Source organism: Pseudochaenichthys georgianus, chromosome 16, assembly GCF_902827115.2.
Source record: "Pseudochaenichthys georgianus chromosome 16, fPseGeo1.2, whole genome shotgun sequence".
Lineage (NCBI taxonomy): Eukaryota > Metazoa > Chordata > Actinopteri > Perciformes > Channichthyidae > Pseudochaenichthys > Pseudochaenichthys georgianus.
This window is the reverse complement of record NC_047518.2, coordinates 32,664,622-32,690,103: the sequence shown is the minus strand read 5'-3', so window position 1 is coordinate 32,690,103 and position 25,482 is coordinate 32,664,622. Positions and strand designations below refer to the sequence as shown.

The window sequence follows — 25,482 nt, the reverse complement described above, 5'->3', positions numbered from 1 at the left end:
TCATTTTCTTTTAACTGTATTTTAATGTAGTATTATGTGAGGTTTTCATGGGTGTGTTTGTTTTCATGTTGTTTGTGAGCCACTCACACACATTTCTACCAATAGAGAATCTTCTTGAATCTTGAAATGTGATCCAGGAAGTGTAGTTATCCAAACTACTTCTAATTTGTAATATAGTCAAAAAACAAACAACCTGAGGAATATACATCTCCACTCAGTGGCTTTAAGACGTCACCAGAATACAACACACATGTACCTGCGCATGCACGGATATCTGCCTGCGTCCGTAGTCGGCCCTGCTGTAGTCGTCGCTGTAGCTGTGAGAGTGGATGATGCTGGGTTGGCCCAGGTGACCGTCCCTGGTCCTGAGGGTGGACAGGTCCTCGCTGCGAGAGAACCCCCCATGGGCGAACTGTGGCATGTAGTTCGGGTGAGAGGGGTCGGGCTCTGGGGTCAGGAGCAGCGGCGCTGGAGGTGGAGCCCGGCTGTGCTGGTGGTGGAGCTGTTGCTGCTGGGGCCCGTCAGCAGTCGCCAGATGAAAGAGGGGATTCTGGAAGGAAAGCGGGTAGCGCATGGCGGCGGCCTGCTGTTGCTGCTGCTGGGATAGCGAGTCGGTGGTGTTGCCCATCTGGCTCAGCTGGCTCAGCCGGAGGCCGCCGGACATGCTGGAGCCGCCAGAGCCAGCTGACAACCTCCCACCGGCCCGCAGCTGGCTGCTCAGGCCGGACCCCAGGCCGCCACCGCCTCCGCTGCTCAGCCCTCCGAAGCTGCCCATGCCGGCGATGGAGGCCTGGGAGGAGTTGAGCATTTCCACCGACTGCAGGTTAGACACGCTGTTCAATCGGGGATCCTGGAGGTCCATCATAGATATACGCTTTTATTGACACTGAAAATCTCATTTATAAGGGATATGAGAGGCCTTTGTGCCTCCTAATATTATGTATGTTACGTGGCCACGGATGATATGGGTGAGGGGGGTGCGGGGTGTTTTTACCGCGAGGCCTGGATATCGGATTGCCTCAAAGTATTTCCCAGGAAATACCGTTATGATGAGTTGCGTGGTGAATCAGTGGAAAAAAAGCAGATGTCATGATAAACTACAGCCTCGATCACACGATGGCAGATTCTAACAAGTATGACTAACATGCACGTTATACTAACCTCACTTTGATAAAAATAGACCTAGCGAATGGGATGATGAGTCCCCATGTCTACGTGTTAAAAACTCACCTTAGGGTCTGGTTCTGTGATGTCCGAGCTGCTCGTGCAGTAGGCCGGGCTGGATCGGGCCAGGGGGGGACGGGATACGTAAAACATGTCTTTGGAGGGCACTCGATGGAGGTGGTTACGGTCCTGGAAATTCATCTGGGAGCGGGATGGCATGACCCCTCCGGTGGAGGTGGGGGAAGGCAAGCGAGTGATATCTATAGAGCTGGAGAACAGCAGTTAGTAAGGCCAACAATAGCTGGAGATAGAGACCAGGTGTTACTAGAGAAGGACCAACTTGTTGATTAAACAGCTTGTTGATCTAGACTAATCTTTTAAGATATACTGCCATAGTACTCTGGCTGTGTGTTTTATACATTTATAAGTTATTTCAATTGGAAATCATTCTTAAGATAAAGTCAACCGTTTAGTGTTTAACATACCCATGTAGATGTGAAAATAAAAAATACATACAAACAACTTCTATCTTACTTTCTTACTCTTCTTTCAATTAGTACGTCGTGTATTTACCAGCCAAAAAATGTAACAAGAAAAAACGTTGGCACACGTTATACTCAACATTCTGTTTCCATAGTAACACACTGACACTGTCCAACAGTCGCTGGGTGAATGTGAAAGTAATTGATTGATGTTGATTGCTAGTGATAACACAGACAATGGTGAGGTATGTACCTAGAGTCCGCTACAGCCTACCTATTCAGATCCCTCATCATGAGATTTTGGAACTCGGACGAGATGCCCCTGTTGAAGCTGGGCCGGGACAGCAGCCTGTCGGCCTGCCGCTCCACCACCCTGTCTGTCTGATGGCTGGGCTGCCTCTGGAGGTGAGGGTTACGCAAGGCCATACTGATGTCATTCAGGAGGCGGGGCAAAGGACCCAGTTTGATGATGGCATCCTGTGGTTCAAGAAAAAACATTTTGGCTGAGTTTTGCTGCGGAATTAAAACATTTAATATTTTTGAGTTATTTAATGCAAGTTTTCTTTAATAAAAATGCCATATGTCCATCTCCACCTAAGTTAATGAGGGCTCAAGCCTGATTAAAGACTTACTCTACAGCTAAAATTAAGCAAGACTTTAGGTATAAGGTGAAAAATCCGGAAATATTCAGTCTGAGTTTGTTTAAGTTTGGCCTCACTGTAATAAAACCTTAAGGGATGTACAACATAATGTAATTCAATGTAAAAGCTATAGTATGAATAAGACTACTGTAGTTGGAAAGGTGTTAACTCATCTATGGAAATGTATTTAATAAAAAATGTAATTACTGGTGGTTTTGAATTGTAACAATATACTATCACGTGTAGCTATGGTTTATATCCATTTAAATGTAGGTGCCTTATCCCAATATATCAAATAGCTTAAAATACAGCATTATGACTAAATAATAACAATGAATAGTTGATAGAAAAACTCAAATTTTGATAAAGACCTTAGTGAAATCTTGTGTAAAAAGAGGAGAAATCTAAAAGCAAAAAAGGGACAAAAACGTTTAAATGTTAAATAAATAATGTTACTTTAATATCCATTAATATTACTATGGTCTAGAATTTTATTTTGGAAACAATTACAGTTGGAAATTGCTGTATAGTTGTATAATGGCACACATATTGCCATGATTGGGCTTACCTTGCTGAGCTGAGCGATGACCTCCCAGAGGAGGCTGTGCAGGATGGACAGCTCCCTGCCCAGGTCGATGTATCCCTCAAAGCCGCCCGCATTGCTCACACTGTCCAGGTTGGAGATCTCATACAGAAACTGCTGCATGGAGCCCCACTCCATCTCTAAAAACTCATTCATGAAACCCATGTACTCTTCTTTATTGCCAAACCTACAAGTGGGAAATGGCAGTAAGGAGATAAGCCGATGGAGGGTTAGAACGAATAGGGATAGGAAAGTGACAGAGCACATGACGGTGAAATGTAATGTCAACTGGAGCCACAATTTCGGATAACTCTTAAACTGAAACACTGTTTCTTACATGTCCTTTATATCCACTGCCATTTTGTTGAGACATATAGCACAATATGACTGAAAATAAGGTAACATTTTTAACACATTTTTAACTATGTTTTTCAGATTGTGAAGAAACATGCATGTTTTCATAGGTTCATAATTAAGGAGAACAACTGACTGTTACAAAGTACTAAGCTAAAAGCTGTAGATAAAGTGAAATGAAACTGACTTGGAGAAGTTAGCCAGGTTTTGCACTACTTTGGCGATAAGGGTGAGTGTGCGAGACGTCTGTTCATCGGGATACTCCTGGGTGAGGTTGAAGAGCGATGGGGACATGATGGCAGGACACAGGAAGCGCAAGAAGAGAGAACCACTGATGAGACGGTCAGCGATGTCTTCCCGACCTCTCTCTGCACAACGCACTCTCCACGAGGCAAACACTTCCTTTAGCTCTCGAGGGAAAACACTGGGAAGGGGAAATACCAAATGACAGACTCAGTAGAAATTCAGAGTTTTTTCAAGTCCCCCGTGAAAGAGTCTGCAATCTCATGCATCTTTAAAAAGGCAGAGAGGAAAAGACACACTGAAAACAAGCATGCATAGCTACTCACCAATGGGAGTTAACGATCTTGCAGAGTGCTAGTTCACAGCACATTCGGAGATTGGCTTGGTGGTCTGGGAGCACGGAGGGTGGGGTTCTCATGGGGTCCACTTCGCAATTTTCCTCTGACTCATACAAGGCCCTTATGAACTCCCCTACAAATGATATTCATTAGTAACTGGTGAAATTGTAAAAAAAAGCCTCGATTTAGAAATAAAAATAAAATACATTACATTTAAATTAAAAGTAGGAAGTAATCAACAGAAATAAAGAAAAATGCTTAATGTTGGACGTGGAACTATATACTTGAAATCAAAGTAAGACAAAATTCAAAGTGGACTAGATTGGGGCAAAAAAAAAAAAAACGACATTTGGAATATTGACTACATGAGTGGTACTGCATATTTTCAACACATCTTCATCATAATTAATATTATTTGTATAGTACAAACTGACATTATCTTACATCATTTTCACTTCCTGTTTACAAGTATCCAGAGTAATGGTGGTTGACTATATAACAATGTTATTATCAAGTTTTTGTACATGCTCGTGAAAACATTCATTAACGACACAAAGCCAATGAGAACATTATATTTGATGTCCTTCTCTCTCTTTAAGAAAGCTTTATTTATCCACAAGAATAGCTGCTTCCCTATCCCACAGACTTCAGGCACTTGAGCTGCACTTGGAGGAAGACTGAGAGAAACAGTATCTAAGGGACGAATTGTCCTTCAATTAAAAGTTTTGTCTTTCCAAAACGTATCTCCTGAATTTTAAATCATTTCAAAATGGAATATGTCCCTGTTCATACCATGACTAACTCAACTGCAAGTGCTTCACTGGCATAGCTCACCTATAGCGTCCTTGAGGTACTTATGTCCGATCAGTTTGAGGTACTCTTCTATGGCTTTGGTGGCCAGAGTGTTCTCTCTGAAGATAAGGTGTTCTCGGTCGATGAATCTGTCTACCTCGCACATCGCCATGTCTGACAGGAAGTCCTGAGGAAAAGAAAAAACTCAACTATTGTTCTTACACACAATGTTTACAGCAGCCTTAAGGACTGAACAATCTGTTTTCAGCTTCACATACTGATAGAGTAGCCCCTACCTTAGCTTTCCCTGTGCTCTGCAGTATATGCACCAACGCAGAGGCCACTTCCTCTTTGCTCTTCACACTCAGCACGGGCTCCAGCACAGCACACAGGGTGCGGTAGTTATTGGTGACGTACTCTGCAAACTCCTTATACAGCTCCATGGGCAGGATGTTCATGGTCTGGAAGCGTGATTTGAGGCGTAGGGATGCGTTGATGATCTTCCCGCCCCCCCCACCGGCTCCCTTTGTGAGGACGCTGGGCTGGATGAGCGGGTACCACTGCTCCACAAACTGACGTCCAGTGATGCTCGAGATGGGGATGCTGACCAGTCCTAAGTATGTGCTCTTTTCCTTAAAACAAGAAAAGAGTAGACATAGAGATAAGCATGTTTAGAGTACTTTTTCATAAGATAAGATGTACTTTATTAATCCCAGTTTGGGAAATGTTTGTGTTGAAGCAGATAATAAAGAAAGCTAATAAGTTAATAATAAGCTATTAAATAAAGCTGCGCTGTGTGATTTTATAATAATAACCTCATACATTTATAAAAAAGAAAATCTTAACATGTCAAAAAAGTCAATTTCAAGCTTCTGCACTGAATAAATAACGAAAAGAAACACCAGATGCCTGGAGTGTCGTTTGAAGCTAGAAATACGTTTATTTAGCTATGGTGTTGGTACTCTTTGTACTAAATTGAGAAAAAGGAATTACCATATTTGTGACTCACTATAATTTATTTCTAAAAGTGACACACTATTTTTACTGCCAAATAGTAAATGGCAATGGTATTGTAATAATAAATCTATGGCATTGACCTAATCAATTTGTCATCAATTAAGATTGTTCTGGATTTCCATTCTTCAGGTCCGGCCCTCTGCTCTTTCACAGAGTCAGGGCCGTCTGAAGACACTCCTGTTTGCCTCCAACACAAACTATGGACGTTGCATAATTTTGTTATAAGGCAATTAAAGCAAACGCAGAGCCACTGCAGACAAGACCCCATTTTGCTACTGGCTATTTCATTATAAGATGACTGAATGACAATGTAGCTCTTTAACATAATGTTCACTCCTCACAGTGTCCTTTGTTCATCTCTCCTTCTTGTTGAAGTGATGCTCTAATGAGCCAAATTGCTTCTTTGTGTTGTTTTCGGTCTCATCTATCTCCCGAGGGAAATATGTGGTATATTGCCTCTAAATGCTGCACCAGCTAGTGGCCAACTGTGGCTGTCGTTTGGTGCTGAGAAGTTATGGTAAAGTTGTTGTTTCTTGTTTTTGCTGAACAGCCCAATGAGAGTAGCAAAACGTGTAAAGCTACTGGTATGAAAGCTAAATAATGAGCTGAAAATGTGTTGCTAAGGGGATCTGGAGATAAGGGTGATACATTCCTGCAGGTTTACTGTATCATCACAAGGAGTCACTGTGTCAAATTGTTTTCTCATTATCATAGAATTTATTTTATTGTGAAAATGTTCAATTCCATCCACTTAAGCTTTGTTTTTTAGGTATTTTTTAGTAATTTAAATATTTGACTCCTTTAAAATCGTACCACATCTTTCAGCAACAAAATGCTAAATTAACCCAAATATCAAATAAGTCCTTCTTTCATATGAGACCTCCATGTCACCTTGCGTCTCTTCTTGTCTGTCTCCTTGTATAGATGAAGGCGTAGGTTGCGGACAGCTGGCAGGTTGTTGAACTCAAAGTGCTCGCCCCAGAAAACGGTGTCGGTGCGGGGTTTGCTGGTGGTGCGTGCGTACAGCATGTCGTCCAGACAAAGTTCGCAGTAGTAGCGTTTCTTGGCTGGAAGCTCGCGGGCCTCGATGATCCACAGTTTGAGCACATTGTCCACCCTCCTGCTGTTGTCCTGCGAGGAGATGAAGCTGGGTCAAATCAGGTCGAGAGCATTTACTGTCATTAAAAAAGCTTTACAAGACAAGATGATACAATGCAGGGGAAAACACGACAAACGGCAAAGAAAAAAGATCAGAGACATGAAAACTGAGACGGTGAATGTGAATAACGGGCGACAGCAGGTCAGCCTGCAGGAGCAAAGGACAGGAGAGAAGTAGCTGGTGACATGGTGGTGGAGCTACTGTGGAGGATGTACTTGATAAATTGCTTTCAACTCAGGACTTGAGTACAGAGACAGACGGCAGAATGGCAGGGACACAAGGAGGGGAGTAGGTGAGTGGATGCAAAGGCTGGAAAAATGGGTCCATTAAAAAGTAGAAAGACACAAATGAGACGATGCACATGTATGTGCTGCAAAGACGAGGGACAAACAATGACGGTAGTTTCTGTAGACAGCTACACTTCCTAATCATGATCACAAAGCTCAAGCTATATTTGACTTCCCCCACGGGAGGAGAGAGTGCCGTGTTGATTGCAGAATTATGTTTTCTGAGTCATTTCAACTAGGCTTAAATGCCATTGTTGTTAGCCCCCTGTTTGCCTGCAGACTATTGAAGTCCTCATTTAGACAACTCAATATGCGAGCACCACGGTTCTATATCCACAGTTCTTAAGTTCTCCATTTGTATGCGCTTTGATAATCAGCGCCAAACACAAGGCATAATGTATTCTAAACGTCTGAGTTTGAACGTGCTGAACATCTGGTGGCTCAGTTTGCTCGTGCACATACAGTGCAGCAACAACAGCATGGGCTCGAGTCCTCTGCTTTGATATTATGTTACATCTTCACTCGTTTCAGTCAGATCTTGATTTTACGAGCAAAAAAAACTAGTAAAACATGAAAACAGGGTGAAGTGGCAGCTCTCCTTTTTGAAGTGCAAACACTCAGCTCAAACAGGGATTTGAAAGGCTCCAGGAAGTTAAGAAGCATAATGATAATCTTTGTCTCCGTAGTGAGTCTTATCTCTGAAGATGCATCTGGTCTGAGATGCACAGTGCATGTTGTTTAGGGGTAGGAGGGCGATGGTTTTTGGAGTGAGCTCCCATGTGGAGTCCTTGGAGCTCCATGACTCAGCCAGGACCCCCGCGGCCCGAGCATCTGGCCGAGGCATTCGGCTCGGGCGATGTTTCATCTCAGTCTGGCTTAATAACTCTTACTGCCTGGTTGCCATCAAAGCGGCATTTCTTGCATGTGTGTTCACGTTTTTTTAACAACAGAGAGGGAAGTTACAGGACAATTTGACGAAGTAAGCTGGTTGAAAATTAGATTTTGAGTCGATATAACATTTGGAGATTTCATTTCTTTAAGCTCTGAGGATGGATATAAACTCACAGTAGCACAAAGGGAGTTTTTTTATGTTAAATACTCCCAAATACCCCTTAAATCATCGAGTGGACGAGAGCTACATCCCATCTTCACTTATTAACCATGATCTGATGAACCGACATTCGGCCATATGCAAGAATAATATTCTCATCCTCAACCCCTTTTTTTTTTAACGAGTGATCCAAACTGGACTAAATTGGCGTGAATAAATTAGGCCCACAGAAAGCAGAAACCTGGACTCATCAGAATGCATTTCTCTGCTCTTGTTCCTTCAGTATTCTTCAGTATTAAGCATCACACACATGCTGGGTAGGTAAAAATGATCCTGCTGTGAGCAATTTACTGACCTCGCATTACCTGATTGGTGGATATCATAGTTTTTTCCAAATAACAGCAATTGCCACCAATCCCCCACCATCTCGCATTACCCTGTGCAGCTTTAATATTTCTGTGTGGAGAAGCGACTAAATTGTTCGACACAGACACACACAGACACAAGGATGGAGTTCACACAGAGAAATGAAGCGGTGCGCTCTTATTGAAAACAGACAACAACGGGAGACGGGGAGGAGAGAGAGAGACACACAGACAGAGGGATCATCCTTTTTGTTTTTTCTTCCTCTACCGCATCCCTTTCTCTCCCCTCACCTTGTTGGGCTTGACAGCTCTCTGCAGGTTCTCGATCCATTTGTCTCTCTCTGCAGCTGAGCGACACGCAAAGCACTTGGTTCCCGATGCCGTAGTCACCTGAGGTTATAGCCAATGGTAAATTCAACAACCACAGCCATTAGTAACTATGGAGACTGCAGCTAAAGCGCCAAAATAATGTCTTGTATTCACTCTCAACCTCTGTCATGTTGCACTAATGGAAAAATGATGGGAAAAGCTGACAGACTCCTAGAGGAAATTATTTTGGGACTCATTTCAATGTCCTTTCATTCTTCACATGTTATATTTTCAATTCACAGTCTCTTTAAAGGTCACCTATTATGCAAAAATTCACTTTTTCATGTATGTTATCCATCAACATGTGTCCCCTCTGTGTAAAGAGATTCTGAAAGTTTCAGGAAAAAAGATTCGCTCACTTTTTGTCCTGATCTTTTTTTTTATAAAAACCTGTCTGAAAATGAGCTGATCAGATTTTGGCCACTTTGTGATGTCATAATGATTTTTTGGCTTGTGTAACCATTAGCCAATCACCAACCAAGGTACCCCCCCCCCCCACCTTATCAGCTGAATCTCCTCCTAGAGCACCATTGTGTTCTTTTTAGCCAAATATCTATCAGAGGGGCATGGGGAGGGGCTCCTTATTTTCATCTAAAGTAAAAGACAGAGAATCAGCACTTTTGAAACAGGGCTGAAACAGAGGGGATTATGGGTAATGCTGCAATGATCTGTTTGGTGTTTCGAGCCAAACACTTCAGAGACATGTTTTGTATATATCTGAGACCTATAATATATTGATGAAAACCAGTACAATAGGGGACCTTTAACATCACTGTCAGGATTCTGATGCTTTTTACTGCTCTGTGCACTGAGTGTGTGACAGCTGTTTGTCCACACCGAGCAGCTCAGCTCTCACCTCAAAGCAGTACTCTTGTCCTAGGATGCTCGAGTGGACAGGTTTGATAACGGCGTCCTCATCCAGGGTGAGGTCCAGAGCCTCGGCAGCGCTGCTCGGGGACAGCAAGGACTCATGGGAGTGGGACTCTTTGAAGCTCTGCATCAAACGGGTCCTGGGGGAATGATAGTTGTGGTTAGACGTGAGGAGTCTTTTTTTAAAGGTTGCATTATATTTCAGTTCAGTTTACAAGAAACTGCTTTGTTTGTTTATACAAAATGTAAGTCTTAACTATACTCTCTATAATTCTGAACCCTTGTACCTTGATAACACAAAAGTGTCTGTGTGCAATGGTGGATATGATGTATGATATGTAAATAACACCAAATATATTCATTATATAACATGGTGAAATTGTCTACTATTCATACAGCAGCCTGCAAGTGGAAATACAGGAATAAGCTGCTAGGACAAAAACAGCAATCAGAAAGCACGTGATTACTCAAAGCTTGTATTACTAAGAGGAAAATGAGACACTTCCGAAAAGGAATTAAGACGTTGAAACTATCCATTGTAAATAATTTAACAGGCAGTTTTAAAGTGAACAGACTCATCAGACCTCTAATAGCAAGAGTTCATTAGAATAACTTTTAAGAAAATCCAGTAAAAATAATTGACACCAAAGTGACTGAAATGCTCATTATAACCTTGTTTGAAATGTAAATAATCACTCCTTTCATGACACACAATCAAAAGGATGTTCCCCATAATGTCTCACAGTTTTGTCTATTTTCGGCAGTTTGATAAACCAATAGAATAAAGATGCGAAAGGAGAGATCTTAATTTTTGTTTGTTTTTACATAACTGTCGTACCAGATATATCCAGCCTTTCCCCTCCAGGCTCAGCATGTGTAACTCTCTCTCTATGAACTCTCCACACAAAGTTTCAGATGGTACTTAATACTAACAGTAATCCTGAAACCCATAAGTAAACAAAGTTTATGCTAAAGCTGCTCCATCATGCTCACCTACACACTTTCTCCCACACTCATGCGGGCACAAAGGGATGTCAAATTACAGACTAGCTCAACAGACGGTCACTACAACGGACGCATGATGACACAGGGAGTCCAACCAGAGCGTGAGGAGGGATGGTCACGTGTGAACGAAGCCCCTCAGAGAAGAAAATAGTGGATGGAAATAAAGAAAGAAAGAAAAGATACAGTATGTCCTCCGTGCTGCGTCCGGCTCTCAGCTTCTTCCCTGCGCTCACACTGCTTTTGTCTACATTCAATCGTAACGTTCATCAACAGTGCACTGATTATTTGTATGTGACCAGGGGGGAGAGCGAGAGGGAGATAGATAAAAATAGACCCAAAGGAATGAGTCAGATTGAGGGGGAATACAGAGGAGAAGAGAGAAAGAGTGGGGGAGGTCATGAGAGGATGAGAGAGAAGGAAAGACTGGGAGAGGTAAGGGTGAGGGGATAGAGCGAGAAGACCTCTCAGAGGAAATCACTTTGATTATGTAAACAGTGGATCCTTTGGAGAGGAAGAAAGTGAGAGGGTGGATTAAAGGGAAGAAGAAGAAGAAGGGAAGAGAGGGACTGAGATGAGAGAAAGGGCGCTGGAGGTAAAAGAAGGTCTATGCAAGGTCTCAGTGGGGAGCTGAAGTGCAGGAAGAGTCAAACATGAAAAGACACACACACATATCTCACACATTGTAATCCACTAGTCACGACTGGTACACTTCAAATCTAAGAAAACCACCTAAGCACCTCTAATGATAGACTAGAAACAAGAGCGCAATTAGCAGATACAAAATATTTCAAATATAGTTTTGTGCTTCACTGCAGTGAAAAGACGTCTGATACAAAGACACGTAACTCAACGACACCACTCTGTAGAGTATTAGTCCCTTGGCAGAAAATGAATCTTATCTTTTGAATCGAGCAATACATGTTAGACATGATTCTGCTTCCAGTTTAAAAACAGAGGATGTTCTGCTTTCCCCTTTTTAAAATCCTTTTAAATTGCATAGCTTTGATTTATGGGCTGTCAGTCCAACAAAGCAAACAGTTGGAGACGTCAATTTGGGCTTTTTAGAACTTGTGAAGGACTTTCTTCACTTCAGTTTTTCCCAAATTCATAAACTAAACGATTAAAATGAATATAATGTAAACATAGTAATGAATACAAATCTTTTAAAAAAGTGTCTTTATATTGATATGATACAGATAATAAATCAGCAAAAATTACTCTGGTTCTTGTTGCTACATTTCTATTTGATATGATTTCAAATAATTGTTTTATTATGTTTAAAGGTTCATGTAAAAAGGTATGACTGGTGAATATTATTATCTTGTGACAATGTATAATTAGAAAATGTGAGTAATCTACTAAATACAATAGTAAATAGAACATTACACCTTGCACGACAGGCAATACTTTCAGTCGGTAACGGGCTAGGATACAGAGAATATTTATGTATCTCCAGTATATAAAGGAGGGTAGCTCTGAGACCCATGGGGTGTTTGCATGAGCAATCAATGCAAAGATATTTTTATAGAGAATATGTGGAAAAACATATATATCATTATTTTACAGCCTGTGTAGGAGCTCGGAGGTGTGTTTATAGCTGCATGAATATCAATCCACGCTGAAAAAAGCAGAGTGTGTTCTGTGCAAACTCTCTCTGGATAAATAAAGATAAAAAAAGAGAATAATAATAATCAAAGCTGCCGATGTTCACCGTCATGCCTGACAGGGAACACGCAGAGTACAGCAGGAGATGTGAAAGAGGCAAACAACCCCGACTTCAACCTCGCCTCTTGACTTTTCTGTCTGTTCAGTGTTTTCTCAGACTGGCCGTGGATAATAGACACCTACAACCTTCCCGAGTGAATACATCAAGTGTGGACGCACCCTGGCAGAAACCTGGCTCAGGGAAGGTTTCAGCGCTCTCGAGTGCTCGGCCGCGCTGTGTTTAGATCATCAGCATGACCTTGTTCACATCGGACGTGTGTCAGCTGTGGCTGTTCCGTGGGAGCTTATAGATGAAAATAAATTAACAAAATAAAGGTTAGAACTTCTTGTGGGTTAATTCATTCGTCCGACAGACAGAAAATAAATTGCCAATTGTTTTTGACAAGTCATTTAAAACGTTTTTTTTTTTTTAAAGTTATCTCGCTCGAACTGCTCAATTTTAATGAGTGGCTAGTCTTTTTCTTATTAAGTTACATTGAGAGTGAATGTTTTTGTGTTTCAGCGCATTTATCGTGCAAGGAAAGAGATGCACATTAGAGTTTAGGGAATACAGAAAAGGCTGATTTTTCAGTATTATTGATTCATTGAGAACGTTATCATTATTGCAGGGATAGATAAAATACTATAGTTACCTCTATTTCTAGTTTTCTTGTTAACTCTGTTTAGTGCAGCTGAATATAGACGAGAAAGGGGTAAAGAGAGAGGGCAACATCACAGATTCATTCCTTGGAAAGGGCTCAAGCCTTCAGTACATGGCATTTGCGCTAGTTGAGCTATTGAAGTGCACATACGAGACCAATGCTATTGAATAACTGTTAACCAGGCTAGTTTAGGTAGAAAAGAAGCCTTCCTCATGTATTTTCTCTTATAATTCCCTAAAACTCTTATGAAATCATTTCATAAAATACTGAAAAAATACACAATGCTGCTATTAAGTTAATTCTAAGCTAAAAAATGATAAACATTACTTGAAAAAAAACAACTTCAATTGCTATACTGATATATCATTGTTTTCCCTTTCGAGATTATTTTTTTTAGAACAAACTTCTGCCAAACTTGAGTCTCTGAGGATATTTTCCCTTAAGAATGATCCTTGAAACGCTGGTGCTGCTGTGCCTGACGAACGCTGGAGCTGCTGCGACTAGGAACAAGATACAGAGGAGGTATAATTAAGCAAATCTCCCACTGACTCATTATGGTCTGTACAGCCGCCATATGGCTGTCTGCTGGTTGCCATGGAGAAAGAGGCGATGTTTTTTCTTCACCCAGCAGAGAAACAACGATGGTGCCGAGTGTTTTAATTGTGTGTGACACTGAGAGTGACAAATAAACAACAATTTCCAGCAAATTATGGAAGGAGATACTGTAGAGATACATAGGCAGATAAAGACAAATATAGATAGACAAGATACTGTAAATAGAAAGAGGTTTAGAGAGAGATAGACAGACAGACAGACAGACAGACAGATAGATAGATAGATAGATAGATAGATAGATGGACGGACGGACAGATAGATAGACAGGCAGACAGACAGACAGACAGACAGACAGACAGACAGACAGACAGACAGATAGATAGATAGATAGATAGATAGATAGATAGATGGACGGACGGACGGACAGATAGACAGACAGACAGATAGATAGATAGATAGATAGATAGATAGATAGATAGATAGATAGATAGACTCCACATCAGTTGTCTTATAAAACTCACATTGTGTCCAATCTGAATTAGTTTACACTGTTTAATTTCCGCTGAGTGTGTTATGCTCCATCCACACTTCCTTTTTGATTCAAAACAAAGCTTTATATTGTAATTAGATGGAGAGTAAATAGTTTTTGTGATGCCAAAGCATTTACACAAACAGGCTGGGAGAAAAAGACACAAATTAGCTTTCATACATAAATGCAACTGCACAGTGTTTGCAGATTAGCAGCCAATCACAGCCTGACACAGCAGATGAATCCACACATGAATGTCCAACATCACTCTCACTCACTGACCTGTCTTGATCGGCACTGCGGAAGCGGGGGAGGATCATGTGGCGGAAACTGCTGGTTCGGTCCAGTTTGGGCTGACTCTTAGCCCTCTTGATCGAGCCCTTCAACCTTCTGCTGAGAAAGCTCTGGAGGTGGAGGGGAGAAACAACAAGGACAAGACAGATGGAGGAGGAAAGGGAGGACGTGCATGGTGCGAAGTGACAGAGAAGAAGAAGAAGAAGAAGAAGAAGAAGAAGAAGAAGAAGAAGAAGAAGAAGAAGAAGAAGAAGAAGAAGAAGAAGAAGAAGAAGAAGAAGAAGAAGAAGAAGAAGTGGTCGGCGTGAGTTGGAGATGATAGGATGAGATGTGAAGAGAGAGTGAGGGATGATTTAAGAAGAAAGATTGTAAAATATAAAATGGTTTCCATGGAGTAGGTGTGGTTTGTGTAGAGCGTATTTAAGTGACAAAAAGACACAGACAAATGAAATACATGATGCATGACAGGGGAAAGCACAAGATACATTTATTATCAACAAAAAATCGTACACCCACACATGGCAATTTGTCACATTGAACTGCAGTGTGGTCACAGATCCTGCGGTGGGCAGTGCTGAGCCATACAGTCCAAAGATAAGCTCGACGACAGTACATGTCAGTGAATGATCAGAAACACAATCTGGAGACACTGATAAGCAGGAAATTGTTCATTGATGAGGTAATAAATTACTTGGGGTGTGTACCAATACTCACTGAGGGGTATTTCTGTGTCTACAATATATTTTTCTTCTAAATTAACAAAGGCTTGCATTCAATACAACAAAAATAAGGTTTCAGCCGATTTAAACTGAAGCAAGGAGAAGCAGTACAACTCTGAACTCTGACTAAACTTGATTTTGCATATACTAGGGATGAGAGAGCCAGATCGCACATTTATGGTTTCTAACACAGACAGCAGACAGAATATGTCTTTTAAGCTGTTAATGGATTAGTGTTCAGTTTGATTTGAGTTGTGTAGGGTGGCTCAGATTTGTTTGTCACAAACTGAAGATGGCTGTGTCAGCAGTTATTTGACCTCTGTTACGGCCCGTCCACATTACAGCTTCGACAGCTTCAAAAACGGTTTCCAACGCGTCTGCCCATTCACTTTGAATGGGGTGACGTCACTTTTCGCCGAACTGCATTGTGGGAAGCAGAACGGAGCTTTCCTGGCGTTTCAGGCTGCAAAAGTTGAGCAATGTTCAACTTTTGAAGCTTCTGAAGCTTTCGGTGGAAGCGTCAGCCAATCAAATCATATGCCAGTACAAGCTCTAGCCAATCAAACCGCTGCTTGTGTGTCATGGGCGGGAGATTCATGTGATTGGTTGTTGGTCGAGCTTCAGACACGCCCAGCTCCAAGCTTTTTTTGAAGCTGTAGTGTGGACGGGCCGTTACTTTGTCAAATCATCTAACTCTGACGGCCCGTCCACACAGCGGCGTGCGTTGACGCTTGCCGGCAGGTGTGTCTGACACTCGACCAACAACCAATCACATGAATCTCCCGCCCCTGACACACAAGCAGCGTCAAAAGTTGAACATTGCTCAACTTTTGCAGCGAGCCACGCCAGCAACGCTCCGCGTCGCTTCCCACGATGCAGTTCGGGCTATAAGTGACGTCACCCCATTCAAAGTGAATGGGCAGAAGCGTTGGAAGCTTCAACGCACGCCGCTGTGTGGACGGGCCGTGTCTTGCTCTGGTCGTGATTATTCTTTCTGAACGTAGAGCTCCTAAGACTCCCCAGCCAGAAAGCGTTTTCTGTTACAATGACAACCAGCAACCTTGAGCTGTTATGTCACAACTGTGGCGTAGCTGCATATTTAACACCTTTCAGAACAGTGTTTTTCATTCTCATAGCTTTTCTCTCCTGTTTTGATATGTTTGGATGTTAATATGGGCTTGAAGCTTGAACTGATGGTTGTGTAAATAACTTTAAAGCCTAAATCATGCATGAAATGTGCCTTTTTTTGTACTGTAAAACTGTGACACTTCATTCATTTATAAAGTGAATCCTGGAGACTCATAAACAATATCATTTGTATACCTAAAGCATAACAGCATTGTCGAGCGGGGGAATGGCTGCAGGCAAATGACACCTCATCATACTGTCATGAGTCAGAAAGCTTTGATGCCTGTCTTGAGGATATGACTAAAGACTTGGCTCCATCTGCTGGTTCTAAGCTAATAGCCTGCATGACTAAATCTGATTAGATTAGCTGCTCCGTCTGACACTTTAAGTCTCAAAAAGTCAAAGAATTAAATACAGAGGGAGACAAAAAGAGAGAGCGATAGAGAGAAAGTGATACATTAAAGAGAGAGATACTATAAAATGAGGTAATAGAGAGAGTGGGGGACTTTACATTAAGTGGCTTTGTTTGCATGCTCAGAGTGACTCGGATTCACTTCAGTTTAAAGAAGCATATTATGTTATTATATTATGTGTTATTTTAGTGCTTTAACCATATATGTTTCTGTATCCATTTAGAAGCGGGTTGCAACAAAGTACATTTACTTTGGCACTATATTTCACAAATCTATACTTCTACTGTATTTCAATGTTTTACTATTATAAATGTATTAAATATATATGCAGATAAATTCTCTTGCGGGCAGTTAAAGCCACAGCTTACATTAAAGCAGTGAGCCAATAGATCGAATACAGAATATTATACAGATTTATTTTAAAGTGAGCTAGATTTAGGATAATAATAGAGGCTGTCTTTAAGGGTTAAAAGTTATTTTATTTTATTATTACTTTATGCTTGCTCATTGAATCTGAGAAAGCTGAAATCACTCATCTTAGCCACTATGAAATATTCATGAAAAACAAAAAGTTTGAGCCAACAGCCAAACTGGGCTTTGCGTTACACTAATGGATTATCTGGCTCCTGCCGTTTCTCATACTGCCCGTTCATAACAGTGAACCGGCTGCAAATAGTTTCCTGTGTCGAGAGAAAAACAAGTCCGGCTATTTCCAGCTAAAGCAGAAATAATAGAAAGGAGATGGGTAACATGGAGCACTTGCACACACTTAATAAGACACCAATCTATCCTTTAAGGCTAGGAGGTGCACGTGTGATACAATGGGATTTCATTTCTGTTGCTATGAATAAAACAATAAACAGATTATTTCCGTCCACAGACAGAATATGTTTTGCTGCCAGTTCCTCTCACTGAAGTTGTCTCCAGTACAAAAAAGAGACACAATGATCCCCGGAGTAGCAGTGACAGTACACTTTGAAACAAATATGACTCTTCTTTTGGTGACATTAAAGAATCATACCATGTGTTCTGCGTGTTTTAACCGATTTACTACGAGTCAATTCAGGACATTGAAGGTAATCATTGGTTATTATTGAGTTCCCATTGGATGACATCCTTTTAGCAGGCTTTTAATTAGGTGTGCATTTTATCAAAGTGATTATTAAGTCTGCTTTTCCTTTATATGCATTACCTAAAAATACCTTAAATAATCATAATTTTTATTATTTATACTGTATAGAATATATATAGAACTTTTCAAAACAGTTGAAAAGTGCTTTACAATAAAATTATATGGAGATTCAGTTCCTATTAGGATAATAACAAGCTGCTATAAGCGACATAAAAAATGTTGACCTTTTATTTTAATTGTTTCTGTATCACCTTTTCAATTTCTCCTCTACTCTTTCTATTCATTAGGCAAAAGCAGTGCAGATGTATTAAATAAAACCACACTTTAAACTTCATTACCACACCATGATGAAGTGACTTTGACAGACATTAATGCCTATTGCCCATCTCAATTAGACTATGTTTCAAAAGGTGGCTACATGTAATTGATTTTCGTATCCTCTGGAAATGAATGGAGACCAACGGCTACCATGAAAAGTAGAAATACATTCAATTGAAAATATTCAGTTTACTTTTAAGGACCAACAACAACAACAACAACAACAACAACAACAACAACAACTAGCAAACACACATGTATGACCCTTTGTGGTATACTGTTCTAATCATTCTGTGAATATTGAATATTGAATTTGAGAGATGAGATGTTTCCATTCTACAGGCATCATAAATGCTGTAGCCAGTGTCTCTGCTTCAGCCACAGTTGTGTCACATACCTCAACGGGGGGCAGTGGTGAAATAAACGTCCCTCCTGCCACTGGACTCGAACTGGCAGCCCTCCAGTCTCCGCCCCAGTACAAGAAGGGGGAGGTGGAGGAGAAGGTGGCAGGCGAGTGGGGCAGGGTGAGGGAGAGGGAGGAGGACAGGGAGAGGGGCAGCGAGCGGGGCAAGGGGGGCGTGCCGGGCCCTTTTTTGGAGCCCTTTTTTTTCTGCTTTTGCCGATCAAGGGCATGTGAGGGGGAGACAGCCAGGGAGAGGGGAAAAGGGTAAGGCGGGGTCTCGCTGGCCCTGCGACAACAGGAGGGTGGCGGGCCAAGGGCGGGAGACGGGAGGAAGGAGAGAGAGAGGGTCGGGGGCAGCGAGCGAGGCCGGGAACAGGGAGGGTTACTCACGGATTGTCGGAAGGGTTGAATTGGGGCACTGGGAGGGATCTCCATGCTGGGCTGCTTCCCAGTGGCTATGCTCTTCCGCCGGGCGCGATGATCTAACAGACAGAGAGAGAGAAAGAGAGAGAGAGAAAGGGTTGACAGGTAAGACTAAATATCAGGAGGAGGGAAACATCTGAAGGTAAAATGAGGGCAGAACAAGGAGTGACGGCGCCGAGACAAAGATAAAGGATTCAAGGATTCAAAGCTTGTATTGTCATTTGTGTACAGTGTAGTTATGTCAATGGAAATCTTAGGTCACAGGCTCCTCCAACAGTGCAAGTAAATAAAATAAAATAGAATATGGTAGCAATAGTGCAGAATAGTCTATATACAAGTAATTGGAATATTGATATATATATATAAGTTGCAAACAGATGAATGTTATGGATGTCCTTTCAAAAGTTCAGGTGTTTAACAGTCTTATGGCCTGTGGGATGAAACTGTCCATGAGACTGGTTCTAGTCCTTTAGCGAGAGGATGCGCGAGAGAAAGACTTGCCATTGTGGAAATAAACAGTCATGGTAGAGCTGTTACTGACAGTCTGCCTAAATAAAACCATCTTTGGTCGTCCACCAGCGCTGCTGCGAGGACTGAAATACACCGTCATCTGTGTGGAGGGGGAGAGGTGGACGAAGTGGGCGAGAGACTATTGAGAGATAGATTTTCTGTCTGGACATCAAATGAGCGAATGTTAACAGCCTGTATGTTGGGGCGAGGGAGAGGGGAGGGACCGGGAGATGAACAGAGAGAGGAGCATGCATTAAACAAACAAAGCACTTATTGACTTCCGTCAGAGCGTCGGTGCCTATTGCACTGGATTGGTGAGTAAGGGAATACACTTGTGTCCTGCGCATGATGGATGATGGAGCGAGTTAGTTAGAGAACAAGGGAAACAAAACACAAGAGGCCTGGTTGAACTCAGATGAACTGCAGCCACAACAATGTGAGTGAATGTTGAAAGTGTACATATATCGCCTGACTTCCACTTCCTGCTGTCCCTGCTGTCCCTCACATAACTGTTGGAAAACTCAATAAAATGTCAGGACTGTAAGTGCATCTCAAACGTCCTTAAGGGAAAGTGTTATACATGCCTTGTATGAGGAGTGTGACATTTAGGACAGCCAGTGAACAAAATAAAGACTAGAAATGGCCCTCATGATCCACAGAATGACATACCAAATCTCAGGATAGTTGGATAAATCAATACATAGTCGGACCATAAAAGACTTGCTTCTAAAATATGAAATTGATCCACACTATAAAATAAATCATCAAAGGATCTACCATGTTTCCGACTGACCGTGTTTAGAGGAAGAGTCATTTCTTGCATGTGGAAGATTTTTGAAATGGTTTGCTGTTTTGGCAGTTTGCTATAACAATATCAAATTCAGTCTTTAGACTCGTCGTCTTGGAACCGTGGATGTACAAAAAATCTCTTACAAATCTACTGTATGTGCCATATTTCACAAGTGGAACATTTGAACGGCTCGTGGAGTTAAATGAAAATAGAAGGACTGCTCAATCATCCTCGGGGGTCCAGATGTCTTCACAAGATGTAACGCACACCAGGCAAAATAGTATAATAGTAACAGTTCTCTGATATTTCAGACAAACTGATTTCCATCCCTAGAGCCATGCCGCTACAAAAAAAGAAGTACATACGATTAGACAAGAATATGTAAAGTTATTGGAAGTCAACAGCTTTTCTCCCGTTTCCACCAGATGAAGACACAACAGTGCCTTGTCTTATAAAGCCTGGGTGAGCATTATTCATTACAGTCTTTTGTTATTGTCTCTAAACAGCAGGATGATATCAAAGCCATTTCTACATCCTGTTTCATATTCATGTGTTCCTTTCCTTGTTTTTTCTTTGCATGTTCCTATCAAAGAAAAATCTACAGCATTATAACCATCACATAAAATACAAGTTGGTTACATTTGCTTGTTTGTTCTTAAGTCTATTTCTTTCAGCATTGCAGCCTGTCCTCATGATGTCTGTCTCTGCTTTTTCCTTTGCCTTCTCCCATCTCAGCCTGTCACAGTCACACACACACACACACACACACACACACACACACACACACACACACACACACACACACACACACACACACACACACACACACACACACACACACACACACACACACACACACACACACACACACACACACACACACACACACACACACACACACACACACACACACACACACACACACACACACACACCTCTTCTCTCCCACGCAGCTATTTTACATAATTCAAATAGTGCATTTATCCCTCTCGTCTCTTCAGCCCTCTCTCTTTCTCTCCTATCCTTTCTCCTCCTTGCACCCTCTCCTCTTTTCATACCGTCCTCTCGCTCTCTCCCCCTTCAGACATTTGTGGCATCTAGAACCCTCCATTTTCCACATTACCTGCATCTGAATTCCTCTTTTATCCTTGTCGCCCCTATCGTTCTACTCTTTCATTTACCTGTCCAAATGGGACATTTCTTTCACCGCACGACTGTCTGCAATCCTGACATTTTCTTTAACCCATGCGAGGAGGGAGAAAGATGACCAGGAAGGTGTTTGGAACCATGCTATGCAATTGTCTTCTTGCAAAAATCTGCAGTTTTAACAGCTACCAAATCAAACTCTGCAAATGACTGACTGGTGGAGGAGTCTTCTAAATTAAATCTGAGAGAGAAGGGATCAAACATGAAGAGGGAGAAAAAAACTCACCATCTAGTTCCATTAAAAGGTTTCAAATGCACCTTTAACAGTTAATTGACACAAAATGAAAGACAATTATACAGTTCCTGGTAGATTCTTTATAACTCCATGTTACTGATGGGCTAAATTGTTCCATCTCTCTCTCTCTCTCTCTCTCTCTCTCTCTCTCTCTCTCTCTCTCTCTCTCAGAGTACTACTCCCAGTTTCTTAGGTGTGTGTTTTACTCTGCATGAAGTGTTAATGAGGAGCAGTTATCATGGGTGCTGCCCTGTACGGCTGGAGGTTACGCCAGCTTTATGTATGTATGCATCACAACTGCAGCCATCTCAATTAAAAGGCCTCAGAGCAATGATATCCAGATTAGCTCCAGAATATATTGTTTCCCAAACTAATTAGTTTCTCCTAGAGGAGCAGATTGTGCTAGACAGAGCATTCTGGTACGCTCAACTGGAATCTGTATGAGGGTAAACAAAAAATGAGAATACAACTGAGTTCTGAAAAACAAAAAGCAGTCTGTGAGTGTACCATCCAAAACCATCGCCCCGCCCCTTTTAAAAAACCTCTTCTTTGGGTGCCAATTTGGAGTCATGAGATTCAGTCAGAGCATGTGTTGTATTACATCCTTCAATGGAGGGTTTCATTGGGGTCAGGATTTTGGTTGGAAATCAAACAAGTTTTTGTCTGCTTTATGTAGTTGCAGCTCTTGTTGTTTTCCCCTCAAGGATAGAAAGTGTGTACTACAAAAAGAAAATGGAGCGCAGCCTGCCAGCTACTTCAGGCAGTCCACTCAAACACCAATGATACATACACATGTGACATGCCTTACCTCCTCATACAACCAACCAAACACATTCCCTGTAATCTGACGCTCTATTTAAAATTGAAAGATTTGCCATCTCTTCCTCTGCCTCGCTAATGCTGCTTTTCTGCCCCACTAAAAACCCAGCTTCCCTCTGTAGGCTCAGAGGAATAGTTATTTAATCATCACTCCTAAATGTTCTATGTAAAAAGAACTTGCTGGGAATGATGAGGCCGGAGCCTTGAAGCCAAACTCAAACTATATGCTGCTGTTAATAACATTTTTAAACACGAGTCGTCGGATGAACTACTTTCTTTTTTTAGAGTTTGTTTTGTCTTGACTAACCACTATGAATGCCCCCTAAAAGCTGACGGATTCAAATTGGACCTGTACGTTTTATTTTGAACTAGTTTAATGAGGGGTGCTGCTCTTCACTCTGGTGATATTTGGCCATTATGCATCGTATACTTCAAAGAAAATCACATCAATAATTTCTATCTCCTAAAAGAGAAAAAAAGGCATGAGCCACAAACATATGAAATATTTTAAACCTAAACTGGCGACTCAGTAACGACTTAAAATGATATTCAGGCTGTCCATGCAGTGATAACCAGGGGGATACATTCATGAAATAGCCTAATGGAAAACAAAGTTATGGATGTGATTGTTAAATTATCGAATGATCCGTTACCAGCAAAACAAAACTCTATCATAATTACTATTCACAAGTGTTTTACTAAGCATGTAAACACAGCCAGTTTCGCAGCAGTTTGTGTTCACATTATATTTGTATTCAGAAATTGCTGAGCAAGAATCCCCTGTGCCGTGTAAGCATTTACTTTCCTAATCTCCAAAGAGACTCCGAAGCAGTGTTGGGATTTAAATGCAGTTTGACCTCAAAGACATTATATTTCTAGACTTTCCCAGTGAGAACATTGTCTGCTTTCATTCAGATTTCTCTGTATCTCACATGGGGTGGAGATCTGAACGGGGCATAGTAATACTTTCTCTTGCCACAGAGCTGCTGCCTCAAGCATGTAACCTTTCTGCATTCAAATCAATACATGCAATACAAATGTGCACTTTTGACAGCTAGTCCCCTAAAACAAATGGCAGTGACTTTGTGCTTTTTCTTTTTACAATTCACTAACTGGTAAAATATATTATTCATTCATTTACAATACATTTATTTTTATTCACCTTTCATTTTTATTTTTCATATTGCCATATTTGATCCAATATGCTCCTTTAGATATCTTTTTACTTATTTTTCCTTATAGCTTTGTGAAGCACCTTGAGATTACGTTGTCTTTAAAGTGTGCTATATAAATCAAATGTATTTATTTATTTACTGCTGTATATAGGGAATAGGGAATGTGCACATTATCTTATATTGCTTTAAAATGGCCAAAAGTCAATTTGTGGACTAAAGTTAGTAGTGACCTTAAAAAGGAATATCATTTGAAAGTTAAAGCAGGGTAAAGGGGTAATGTTCACTCACAAACAAATGTACTAAGATATGATCCCTCTAATCCATAAAGGATTGATCTGCTGATGAAGACCGTTGGATATGGTTGAAAGCCCCTGACAAAACAAGTAAGTGGATCTTCAATTAACATTGTTTTGTCCAAATATAAAAATGTGTTTTGCTTTTTGTCAAGCAGCAAGCAGAGAAGTGATGAACGGATACATAAGGAGACTGTCTTTTGGAGTGGGTGTAACAACATTTGATTGAATCAAAACATAACTCTCATCTAATAACTTCTGCTCCTAAACTGATATTCTATCCTACACTGAAATCTCCTTAGATAACTCTAAGAAAATGGCTTAAGTTATGACTAATCATTTAAGGTTGGGCTGCAGATTATATCCAACACAAATAATAAAGTTACTTCCTGTTTATTTTAAAGAATATTGTCACGTTTTGCTCTCATAGGATAGTGGGAAATAGATGAGACAGTTACTTGCTCAAAGCCTGTTTAGATTTTTACCCAGAATAAAGCTCTTACACAGGTTTGGATACCTGACATTTTTTTATCATGCACCTAGATTTACTCCCCAGGTGGCATTATCTATCATTTGGTAAGAGTAAATGCTGAGAGTGTTTGTCTCATTTTGGAAAATGGCATTCTTCTTGAACGGAGACCAAAATCCACTCCTCGAACATAATACACTATACCGGCCACTTTTTACACTTAACATGCACGGGTGGAGAAATGTGGGCAGCTGCGCGAGTAAAACCCATTCAGAACCAGCATATAAATCATCTGATCCACAGTTGTTATGCAAATGGGAGAATGTGAGATGGGTGGAGTTAGCAGGGCTATTGAGCGGTGTGACAAATTAAACCAAAATTAATGGCATGGTCATTGTCTTTTTTCAAACACTTGCATTCTCACTTTAATGGTGTATTAAAGTGTGACAAAAGCCTCGGTCTGCAGCAAAAAAAGTCGGGAAAGGTCCGTTTGAATCTTTTCCTCACTCACTCTCCCTTTCAATCACAACCAAGGCTCTGTATTCCGTTGCCGTGGCAACCATTTTTTCTTTTTTTATCCTTGAAGTACCTTACCTTTTGGTTTAAAACATGCCAGACAACAAGAATAAAGAAGACGCCCATGCAAAGCGTGGAGACATCTGCAAACACATGAATACCTCTTTTAAAATGCAATTATGAATCTACTGTGTGGAGATGATGTAATAGCTTGAAAAGCAGACTTTAAATATGCAGCCGTGCTGAGACATCATCCTGTCACAGGAGGTGGTGATTCGGTCTGGCTGGGGTCATGCGGCCGGTAGACATGCTTGTCTCTTTTATTTAGCTTCTTAATAAATCATCCATGTGCAAGTTCCTTATTATCACTATCACTGTGTTGTGATGGCCAGGTGCAAGTCTATTAAGACCTTAATCCGTGATGAAACAGGGGGAAAAAGTGTCTCGCCAAATCTTGTAACAAACCACA

The 25,482-nt window shown here is 41.2% G+C and overlaps 1 protein-coding gene across 7 annotated transcripts in view; it reads right to left on the bottom strand.

The window, feature by feature from the left end:
• syngap1b (synaptic Ras GTPase activating protein 1b) overlaps positions 1-25,482 on the bottom strand; it is a 146,787-nt gene that overhangs the window by 21,846 nt on the left and 99,459 nt on the right. For 6 of the 7 annotated variants that reach the window (XM_034102041.1, XM_034102043.2, XM_034102040.1 and 3 more), the window contains 14 exons: positions 18,968-19,059; positions 14,453-14,574; positions 9,702-9,855; positions 8,768-8,866; positions 6,506-6,745; positions 4,894-5,229; positions 4,640-4,784; positions 3,794-3,938; positions 3,412-3,648; positions 2,856-3,057; positions 2,659-2,691; positions 1,921-2,123; positions 1,231-1,432; positions 257-790 (listed from right to left, as the gene is read on the bottom strand). In XM_034102041.1, the coding sequence (XP_033957932.1) occupies positions 257-790; positions 1,231-1,432; positions 1,921-2,123; positions 2,659-2,691; positions 2,856-3,057; positions 3,412-3,648; positions 3,794-3,938; positions 4,640-4,784; positions 4,894-5,229; positions 6,506-6,745; positions 8,768-8,866; positions 9,702-9,855; positions 14,453-14,574; positions 18,968-19,059 (2,744 nt within the window). The remainder of the gene's footprint in view (positions 1-256; positions 791-1,230; positions 1,433-1,920; positions 2,124-2,658; positions 2,692-2,855; positions 3,058-3,411; positions 3,649-3,793; positions 3,939-4,639; positions 4,785-4,893; positions 5,230-6,505; positions 6,746-8,767; positions 8,867-9,701; positions 9,856-14,452; positions 14,575-18,967; positions 19,060-25,482) is intronic. The other variant, XM_034102046.1, reaches the window with a different exon arrangement.